This window comes from Bombus impatiens, unplaced genomic scaffold (genome assembly GCF_000188095.3).
Source record: "Bombus impatiens unplaced genomic scaffold, BIMP_2.2 scf_0640, whole genome shotgun sequence".
In the NCBI taxonomy this organism is placed as follows: domain Eukaryota; kingdom Metazoa; phylum Arthropoda; class Insecta; order Hymenoptera; family Apidae; genus Bombus; species Bombus impatiens.
The window spans coordinates 1,270,745-1,281,661 of NT_177059.1; the positions used below are offsets into that span (position 1 = coordinate 1,270,745).

A 10,917-nucleotide genomic window follows, 5' to 3' on the forward strand; every position below is an offset into this window, starting at 1 on the left:
GTGTATATTCAAGTATTTATGTACGGAAAAAGATGATATTTTATATGTTGCATGTAGTACATATTTTTCACTAATTTATTTTGTAATGTCAGTGTATGACGAATGTCAAAATTCTTCTATATTTGACTTATTTTACCTAAATAATATTTGATGCTACATATTTTAGTGGGCATTTTGGAAGCTAACTATGACCAATATTTGTTCACGCGAATAAATTATACGCGTATTATGAAGGCTAAATATTTTACAAAATTTATGAAATTTCTAGCTTGTAAACTTTTTCCATTTGTGTCCTCCCTAATTTCTCAAGTATTTATAATCATTTGCGACCGATCATCGACGCGATCCAATTTTTTGATTTTACCCACGAATCTGTGGCCACTTTTATGATATCTATAGAAAGAGAAATTTGTTTCAGCTATCAGCTAGGCGGTATAGCTTTGGCAGTTTGTCCAAAACCTAAATTAGGCCGTGTACCAAACCATGACATTTTCCACTCCAAAGTTTCTTGCAACAACCGCTCTTCTTCGGGTGAAAAATGCAAAAGAGTAGCTACTGCTCTTGTTAAATGAAGAGCCTTAAACAAATGAACAAAATGTAAGTTAGAAAATAGTTGAAAAATTATAAATATCTCATGCATTTCTTTTCATTGTTGTTTAACAAAATTATTTCAGCATACTATTCTTAGTAATTTATTTTACATATTATGGTTTTGGAATTTTAGAAAGTACATTACATTTACCTCGTATTCCCTACTTGTTAGGAACTTTATGAGAACGTGTTTAAGGTATTTAAAGTTAACATCGTCGTCTCTTGTGCTATTGTGCCTGGCAGTGACCGTTTTCGACGAACTGGGCTTGAGAATTGCTGCAGAAGGTTCAACATCGCTATCCAATGATGAAGATGGAACTCTCAACTCTCGTTGAAGGGTCTTTTTCATATCGGTTAGTCGCTGCTGTAAGACTTTGATTGTCTAAAAATATATTCGATAATTAATATTATTCTCTGAAATATATTTTCATAGATCTATTTTTCAAGTCTACCTTAGTCTTTTCATTTAATTGCTCCTCTAGGTCCATTAAGCTACTTTTAAGTAGTTTTTCATTTCTCTCTATCTTTTTCCTATTTTGTTCTACTTCCTCCAATTCCAACATTTTCTTTTTAGTTTCTTCTAGCGTCGTCATTGCTTGTTCTACTTCTTTACTTTTACTTAGTAAATTGTGCTCTAAGGTTTCTATTCTATTTTGTAACTCAATATTTTCGACTTCCTGCTGTCGATTCTCTTGCTTTACCATTTCTATGTCTTGGGAGACTTGAGCGTTTCTCAATAATGCAGTGTCTTTTTCATTTTTTTCCTTTTCTAGGCACACTTTTAATGTTGCTGATGCTGTTCTTTCAGATTCCAGATCTTCCCGTAGACGCGCTACTTCTAAATGTAAGGAAGAATTATTCATCCGTTCACCTTCTAGAGTCAGACGAACATGGGCTAATTCTGAAGTAGCAGTTGAAAGTTTTGCTGTTGCTTCTTCTAGATCTTGTTTCAGCCGGGTTATTTGCTTTGACGATGATTCCTGACAAAAGAAAGCAAACAACAAAACAATGTGAGTGATATCTAATATTATAATGTTGAAACGAAATAATTGTAGTTTGGCAATGATTGAATTTATTTAAAATATGCTTCGTTATCTACTTCTTCATTACCTACTTCATTATCTACTATCTTTGGAATTTATGGTAAAATGGATTTATCAACAGAATTTATTCAACAAAATTTAATGTTCAAAGTGATAACGTTTTATGAAAAGTGACATTAATAAGAATAACACAAGTAACAATAACATAGAAAAGTATAGAGTAATAATGATACTTTCAGAAAAGAATATGATACGTAAGTCTTATATCTTAACTAAAGTTAAAATTTGCAAGTTAATATAAATTTATCAAAATATTTTTAAATTAAACAATATTCGCAAAACAGTATGACGGAAGGCATTATAAAACAAAAAATATTTAATGAACAGAAATTTTAAAAATTGAATAGGAGATTATTGTATCTTATCGACTTTGTAACAATTATACTTAAAATGGATAAATGCACATGTAATAAAATGGAGATATTAAATTTATATGAAGAGAGTATATAAAAATGTAAAATATTTATCAATTCATTTTATATGATAAACAAAATAATGTCGGAACGCGCCATTGATTCCGAAGTTCACACCTGCAATAAATTTTAATTTGAGTACATTTGATTAATTAAAAAAGCTTTCTGTTATATCTTCTGCCTTTCTGCAAGATTTTCGATTCTATATAACCATTCTATCTTCTATTCTATACGAATATGGATACGATACGTTTTCCTTTAATTGTATCAGCTTGGATACGCATTCCTAATATTTACAGCAACGTAAATATAATCGGACTGTGTCGTTGGTGTAGCAAAATATAATATGATTTATTAACCCTGTAAGAAAAAAATCGTGTACACATTTGTGTATATAATAATATATAAAAAGCCGCTTGAAAAAGGGGGATATAAAAATGGGTTAAAAACAAGCACAAAAACGAATGCAATAAACGATATAATTTATTTGTTCTTTTCTTTATTCCACAAATAAAATATACAGAAATGCGATCGTACATAAAAATATTATTGTTGGTACTATCTAATTTTCATGTATAAATACACGCGGAGTGGAAATGTGGAAGTTTTAAAAAGTAGTCTACAATTATTTTTGTTTATTGATACGTGATACTGATGAAATATAATGTACATTATAAATTTTTGCATGCATATAAAAGTAAATAAAAAAATTATAAACAAAAGAGTGTGCTAGTAAATATACGTAAAATAAATGTTCTGTGCGTTAAGCGTCAAGCATCATAGATATAACATGCAAGTATATAGGCGATATGTAGTTTTCAATTGTAAATTAACAACTTTCGTGTATACACGTTCCAGACATTCATATTTTTACGCGTCCAGTGTTTTTACACTAATGGTGTAACGTCATAAACATTTAGTAATTTATAAAATTATTAAAACACTTATAACAAATCAGAAAATAAACACAACTTTATGCGATCACAGTTAATTTAAAAATGAAAGAAATTATTCGAGATGGAAATATCAACTTCCTTTTTCAAATATTAACAAAACAGGAATTATAATATATCTATATCATATATATCTAATATCTATGTTGGAAATTCTATCGTTATACATTCTTTAAAAAATTAAATCTATTATTCAATGCTGTGATCATTTGAAAATTGCCACCTGACAAATGGGGAATGTTCGTTACTTTTGCATTTCAAACTCTAACAAGACATCCTCTTCGAAACAATCTAGCCCATGCACGACTACATATCGCGGTAACTCACAATTTGTCGTTTAAATTCGTCCACCTCATCATCGACGCTGGCCCGGAGCTCTTTTAGTTCCGTGGCCATCTCGTCGATGTCCTCTGCCATGCGCAAAAGCTTGGCGTCTTTCGTCGCCATGACAACATTGTTCACCTCTATTTCAGCTTCTAGCTGCTTAATCCTTTGCTTCAGTCTTTCACTTTCTTCTTCGACTCGTCTCCTTTCCAAACCTTCTTCACCAGCCTGTCTACTAAGTCTTCCAACTTGTGTCTCCAAGCTAGATATTTTTCCTGACCAACTAGTCTTTATATCGGATAAATGAAGATGAGCTTCTTCTAACTTTCTTTCTAACAGTGCTCTTTCTCTCATAAGATCAGCTATTCTTTCATCCACTGTCACTTGATCATTACTCTCTAATGCGACTCTTTGTTCTAACACAAAAACCTTATCCTTTAGGTGACGTACTTCTTCTTCGGTTTGTGCCAGTTGACAGGATAGCTGAGCTCTCTCACGCTGGGTAGAATGACGTAGTGTCTCCATTTCATCCTGAAAATGGTGATATTATTACCAGGAATGTTTTTTTATATTTATTATTATTACATTTTGCTCTGTAAAGCTTCATTGCAAACCTTACCAAAGCATTGCTCTAATGCATAAAGATGAATAGAATATTATAAATAATCCAAACCTTATAAAGCCAAGAACAAGCGAATGATGAATTTGATGGTTAATGATAATAATGCTGAAAGTGAATAAAATGAAGAAAAAAATTTATGAAGCAAAACTAAATAGTGTTGAATAAATTTTTTGTTCAAAGTCTCTTCAAATTTTCCATTAATTGCTATATAACTGGATATGACAAAAATTTAAGTTTATAAGAGACATTTTATTATTTAAAATAATTATTCCACGCTGTTACGAGAGTAACAACATTGGAGTATGAGTACTGCAGTAGAAATAGTTGAGATATTTTAAATTAAATTTTATTATAATACTATATATAATAATTTCTTTACCATTAAACCACTTCCATTAGTTAATACATGCATTTCTCCTATATTATAAAATTTTGCACCAAGGAGAGAATTACATAAAGAGCAACATTGATGTAAGTAAAATCTATAGAAGTTATTTATGTTGCAGAATAATTTATTGCAGAATAGCAGCAAAGCTTTGAAGACGTACCTCTAGCATCAGCGGTAGCAGCAGCGAATTAGCGGAAAATACCGCCTACTCTGATCTCCAATGCTCTCGTTTATCAAAGTTTTCCAATCTTCATGCGTATGTCGTTTTCACAAAACTTTCAGTATCACTTAGGTATTGCTCATGTTCCATAACCAATAAAAGAATATTGTTCTTTCACAATTTGTTTGTACTCAACAAAATGCCTGTTCTTTCCCAAACTAAGTTTAATAAAATGGAAGTAAATACTTCCTATCAAGTATTAAAAGCGCATTCTAAGAGTACAAATAAGAGTTATGGAACATATGCTCATTTGTTTTATTTTAAAATATATTCCAAATATTCTAAATATTCAAATAATTAAGATTCTTGACTAAATGTCACCTGTTCATCATAGATTGATACTATGTGTCAATACAAAAAATGTGCAGAAAAACATGGCAAAAACGTGACAAAACAAAAAGCTATATATAAAATAAAAAAAGGAGAAAGAAAAGTAGTGGGAGGCTTAAAAACAAAACTAATTTTTAAAAGGAAGCGTGCTTATACCTAAAAAATATGTTTATGGTCATTATTTTTGTAGCGGACCACATGATCAATAATTGGCACTATAAAGGTAAATATTCATTAAAAAAAACATTATGACAAACAAAAAGAATTGACTTTTCCATGCAGCTTTATCCCTTCTCATTAAAAAATGTTCAATGTTATAAATGAATTTATAACACAAAATGCAATATATGAAAAGCTACTATTGAAATATTAATTCATGACAAAATAATATCTAATATTTACTTTTAAACCAAATTGTTATGAAATTATCTATATAACACTATATATATACACATAACAAATTAATTCATTTGCAATAAGAAATAATTTGCATTTATTAGAAACAATACTATTACAACAAGGACAAATTTAGATTATATCTTATCAATAATACTGTTTTATCTTATAAATCAAAAACAAACTTTAATTGTTATTTTATCGAACCAATCATTTCTTTATACTAATTCCTTACATGTGACAAAGTAAAGCTGTTAATTTGTAAAATACAATGCTCATCTAATGGAAATAGAATAACTTAAGATTTTTATGGGATTACTTCTTTTTCCTTAAAAGCTACAAACTGCTAGACTCTGCAAAGTTGTGACAAATTTTGTAAGTAAATAAAAAGTAAATGTAAACCTAAAATATTAAATCTAAGATAGTACTTGTAAATGTTCATATATAGCTTAATATTTAACATAGAATATTTTTGTGTGGAAAAAAATTTTTAATATATTTAAAAATAAAAGATTTATATAAATATACTTAAACTCAATTTAAAGTATAGTCCATGTTTACTCACTTAAATGATGTCAATCATCAAAGCAACTTATATTAACACAACTATATTAAATAATTATGTTAACATAATTTTGAAGTTTATAATACATTTCACGTGATAATTAAAATGAAACCAATCATTAGATAATTTACTCACCTGTACATTGTTCAATTCATCTTCGTATCTTCTAAGACGAGAGACTTCACTTTTTAAACTATCAATTTCTGCAGTGGCTGCTTTTAAATGATGTGATTTTTCTTCTACTTCCTGTTCTTTTGCCAGTAACTAAATTAAAATAAATAAAATAAATATAGAAGTATATAAAGTATTAAACATAGAAGCGTATTAAGCAGAAAATATAAATGATAAAGGTAAGCTTTTAAAGAAAGAATATATAAAACTTACTAGGTGTTTTATTTTTGCCATTTCTTGAGTTTGGAAACCTTCTAGTTGTTCCGCATCTTCTTGAAAACTATATAATTTTTTCTTGTATTCTGAAACACAATATTAGTTATGAAAATTTAGATACGTATATATAAATTTCATTTGCCACTAAAATTTAAATCAAGCAACATTAATTCGCTTTTTTAAATTTGTATCATATAATTACGAATGTACCTTCTGCATCTTTAAGAGCCAATTCCAATGAACGTTTTGAACTTTCTACATGTCTTAATTCCTCTTCTATCTTATTCTTCTCTTTTTCTTGTTTTTCAACTACTCTTTTCCACTCTTTCTCTTTTTCCAAGAATCTTACTTTCCAATCCTCTTCTTTCTTTTCCATTCGTTTCATTAATTCAGCCTCCTTTTTCGCCAATCTTTTCCGCCATTCATCTTCTCTATTTTCAAGTTTTTTAATATCTTTAGCAGAAAGTTGCATATTATCATTTAATTTAAGATCAAAACTGGTATCTTTTTCCAAAGAAACAGGTGGTAAAGGTGAAGCTATATTTTCCTCACGCGAACCATCTAATGAAATTTGAGATCCACTGATGCTACTCGTGGATCCCGTCTAGAAAAAAAATATCATTCATTGTAATAACTCAGTTTATACGTATGATCATAACGATGCTTTACATTATATTATAGATAAAAATTTATAAAAGGTCTTTTCTACAATTTCATTTTAAACATTTAGTCTGTTATAGACTAATTAAAAACATAATTTTAAACGGTACAAAAATAGCAAAAGTATCTATAAAGTAATGTCTCTAAAATAGACTAAACTATCAGTAGGTATTCGAGCAAATCTTGCGATTATCAAAATTAGATAACGAACATATGAAATATTAATGAATCGTCCGATAAACATATGCGGAATTAATAAAAAACATAAATATCTAACTTAAAATATCGCCAGTACTTTCTTGAAAATTAATGATGATTTAAAGTGACTACTACAAATATAGATCACAATTATAGATCGTTTATAAATAAGTATGCTATGTAGTTGCGTTATCGGTTCCACACTGATAATAAGTTACACATGGTAACAACATGTTTACCTGAGACATATGCCTCGAGTTAATGCCGCGCACATTGCCGGCATTTCTAACGACAGTTGACACGTCACTCCCTATTTCCTCTCGTATTTTATTTTTCAGCGTTGCAAACATGATGCTATAACCTCCAATTAGACGAGCAAAAAATGACAACTAGCACCTGTCAAAGTCGATATTGTGCTGATTCCGTGCCCGTCTATCGGAGCAATGTTAAAGGAAAGAGAGTAAAAATGTAACGTTCCAAGAATTCATTCTTTACTGATCCATCACAACTAGGTTTGATCGAGTCATCCTTAAATAATTTGTATACCCAAGGCCGCAGAAATTTTACATATATCGAACTATCGGATTAAGTGCAGACTACTGCCATACTGTCCACTACTGTCCAGTCACTCAGTTACTTAAGTAATCACTGGTTTTGAAGCTCCATATTATATATGTAGGTATAGTTAGTGTCCCCTGTTTTAGAAAATTAGCACAACGTGTACAGCGCGAAATGCAAATGACTAACTCGCACTACTCCACAAACAACGTGAATAACAATAGTTTACAAGAATAATATTACGATACTGAAAAACGAGTGGATACTTGTGTGACTCATCTTAAAGAAACCTAGACGCGTACACTAAATAAATACAACACTTCTTATCTTCTAGTATACAAAGATAATTATATGTACATATAATGTCGTCACTATTTGATTATATGGCGTTTTGCTCTCACGCCGTGACTCATAAAATTGTCGTTATACTAGGAACATTTCATTTTTATTTTCATGTTAAACGTAAATGTGTAACATTGGTAGGACTGACGTAGAAAAATATAGAGCGTGCATTTAGCGCGTACAGTGGAAATATTGAGAATTAGTTTTTAAATTTGACGGTTTGAAAGTGCATGTAAGTTCTTGTTTTTTATTTGTTTGTTGCTAATGTGCGTCGTGAAATTAAATAAAAAATGGAGGATTTTATGGATGAAACGACTGCCACGACAAATTATTTTGATACGTAAGTAAATTTATGGCTTTGCATATCGTGCTATGTTATTTTTGTCTTTCAAAGTTGGAGGTCTTTGTTCACACGTTTGTTCACGCTATTTTATAATATATTGTATGCCTATATTGTAATAGTATTGTTTACAACTTGAAGAGAGATTAATATATTGTTGATGTACTTGAAATAATTTATACAGGTCTAGTAAAACAGTCTATAGTAACTGTAAAATTAAAAAGAAAAGGAATTAGAAATAATTTATGTTAATTTTGGTTATTTGTTTGCATTTTGTATTTCATCATAATATGTATAGTAATATTTACAAAATCATTAGTACATTCAATAGGGTATAAGTATAGTGGAAAACATTTTTACCGACAAATCTCCGTAAAGTACCCTATTCATAAACAATTCAATAATTTTAAGTCATTATAATTTGTTTTTATTATTGTAAATTCTTAAACTCATTTTCCCCCCTCAAAAATTCACATTCGCTCTGAATAAATATTAATATATCCAAAAAATGATATGCATGTATGCATAAAGTTTCTGCAGACTAAATTTTAAGGTTAGAAGTGAATACCGAAGTTCGAAGTTAATTAACAATGTTATTATACATGCATTATTACAAATGATTTTAATTTTATAAAAAGAGCAATGTGCTAAAGCATTATTATATATGATAATTATGGTATTAGTGTTAATATATAATATATAGAGATAAAGCGCTAAAATTATATTTGTATGTAATTATTTAATAATATTTCATTATATTCCTGTTTATTGCAATCAAAAACATGCATAAGCAGAATGACTACTTTCAAGATAATTGAAAATACAACATTGTATTGCTAATATTAATTAAATTGTAGAATTTATGTAAAACGAGAAAATTTCTTGTGAGAGGAAACTTTCAAATTTTTATAATTATTAATTAGAAATTTATTTGTCGATGCCTTTCATAAAGATATATTTTACGTGACTGTTTATATTTTGTTTCATAAACTACACTCAAGAAACGTTAAAACTACACATTGTAGTAATTCATTTAACGAAAGAAATTCATTTATCTGAAACGTTCTATATTATTTATTGCTTTTTCTAATATACATATATATGCTATAATTACTACTTTCCATATTTCTTTGTTCATTTAAATGATAATCATCTCGCTAAATAGGGATGGAGTTTATTGTCTACTTAATGGTTCTCAAATCTACCGCGAACTGTCCAAAATTAGAATTACAATTCGTTATGCATGTTTAGGATTTTGGCTAATTTTAGTACTTAAGGAATACAATGTATAATTTCTTTTTAATGTTAAGATAGTAATACCGTTATTTACAAACATATACCTGGCCTGCTGATGTATATCTTAGGGTCAAATCATAAATTTCTATATTTACTTTTCTATAACAACTATATTGTATCGTCACAATTACGTTCTTTGTATGCAGTTGAAAAACGTTTACTTCTGCGATCGCTAATTCTCCGGAACGCATTTATGTTTCAACGAATGTTCCCCACATGGGATGGGTTTTTGTCAGAGAAGGAGAATTATAAAAGACAGATGAAACGAAGGAGGAATACTTAGCACGAATCAGAAATTCATGAAATTTCCGGCGATCTAAAAGAACCGTTTCTCTTAACAATTTTGTATAATTGTAATCTTCAATAAATTTTAATACAAAGTTTAAAATAATTGAAAAATTCAATAATTAATTAAATTATTCGGTACTTAAGCTATCGATAAATACTTTCAAATATTTAGCGAATGCGTTCTACTTATTAGAATATATGATATAGCCTTTATAATTGATAATCTTTTTTTAGTAATAAGTTACAAACAGAGAAATTTCCTGAAACAGTAGTTTATTGATAATTGTTATATTATATGTATTAAACGGATTGCATTTTTAAATATTTCAATAGACTATATAAATACGTAAAACAAAAATGAAATGAAATGAATGAAAAATGAAGACGCAAAGAAACACATAAGAAGAGTTAGAATAACAATTTTCAGTATGCGGTATAAATTAAATATTCGCTAAAAATACGGTTATATTATATAGACTGTATTTTTTATCTTGAAAATTTGATTTGCTTTTCTGAAGCCGTAAAATGTTAATTCTTTGTCATCGTATTTGCAACACAAAAAGAGAGGTACCTCTTATAAAATATATGTATGTAGCATGTATATTGATCTTATAACACACGATTCGTCTTAAAATTGTTTTATAACAATAAAAAGACTAATTTCATAGCTATTCGTTGACTCCGCCTCCGTTATCTGCATTTTCACCATCAGACTCGTCCAACTCGAAGATTATTCTCAAAATCCATTATTTTCCATAATCATTAATTTTATTTATCTACCCCCAATTGAGAGGCACTGTGTTTGACCGATGTACGCAGTGTTCCGGCTCTTTACAACCCTGCTTTTCTATCTGTTTTTGTCGTTTCGTTCGGCTCTCCCTCCGTTCTTCGTCTACTCTTTATCTCTACCCCACCGCTCCGCCGCTCCACCGCTCCACCACCA

The 10,917-nt window shown here is 29.3% G+C and overlaps 2 protein-coding genes across 3 annotated transcripts in view; one reads left to right on the top strand and one right to left on the bottom strand.

Moving 5' to 3' along the window:
* Positions 1-293: 293 nt before the first annotated feature.
* On the bottom strand, positions 294-8,122 carry LOC100749724 (golgin subfamily A member 1). 2 transcript variants are annotated; one of them, XM_012389257.3, is made up of 8 exons: positions 7,390-8,122; positions 6,503-6,896; positions 6,290-6,378; positions 6,041-6,169; positions 3,388-3,915; positions 1,044-1,571; positions 743-973; positions 294-577 (listed from the first exon to the last, which is right to left on the bottom strand). In XM_012389257.3, exons 1-8 carry the CDS (start codon positions 7,498-7,500, stop codon positions 422-424), a joined length of 2,166 nt encoding a protein of 721 aa, XP_012244680.1. In that variant the 5' UTR covers positions 7,501-8,122; the 3' UTR covers positions 294-421. The 2 variants fall into 2 exon arrangements, with proteins under 2 accessions (XP_012244680.1, XP_024225543.1); XM_024369775.2 differs by having other exon boundaries at positions 3,523-3,915; positions 7,390-8,121.
* Positions 8,123-8,325: 203 nt separating this feature from the next.
* LOC100749924 (centrosomin) overlaps positions 8,326-10,917 on the top strand; it is a 39,807-nt gene continuing 37,215 nt past the window's right edge. Inside the window, exon 1 of the mRNA XM_003491833.4 lies at positions 8,326-8,390. Coding sequence (XP_003491881.1) covers positions 8,341-8,390 — 50 coding nt within the window. The 5' untranslated portion in view covers positions 8,326-8,340. The remainder of the gene's footprint in view (positions 8,391-10,917) is intronic.

Bases quoted from the DNA above. Each gene is read 5' to 3' on its own strand.
- LOC100749724 (XM_012389257.3), bottom strand. From the start codon at position 7,500: ATGTTTGCAACGCTGAAAAATAAAATACGAGAGGAAATAGGGAGTGAC. The intron at 6,897-7,389 runs GTAAACATGTTG...TTTTTTTTCTAG, and splicing joins ACTCGAGGCATATGTCTCAG to ACGGGATCCACGAGTAGCAT. The intron at 6,170-6,289 runs GTAAGTTTTATA...ATTTTAATTTAG, and splicing joins TGGCAAAAATAAAACACCTA to TTACTGGCAAAAGAACAGGA.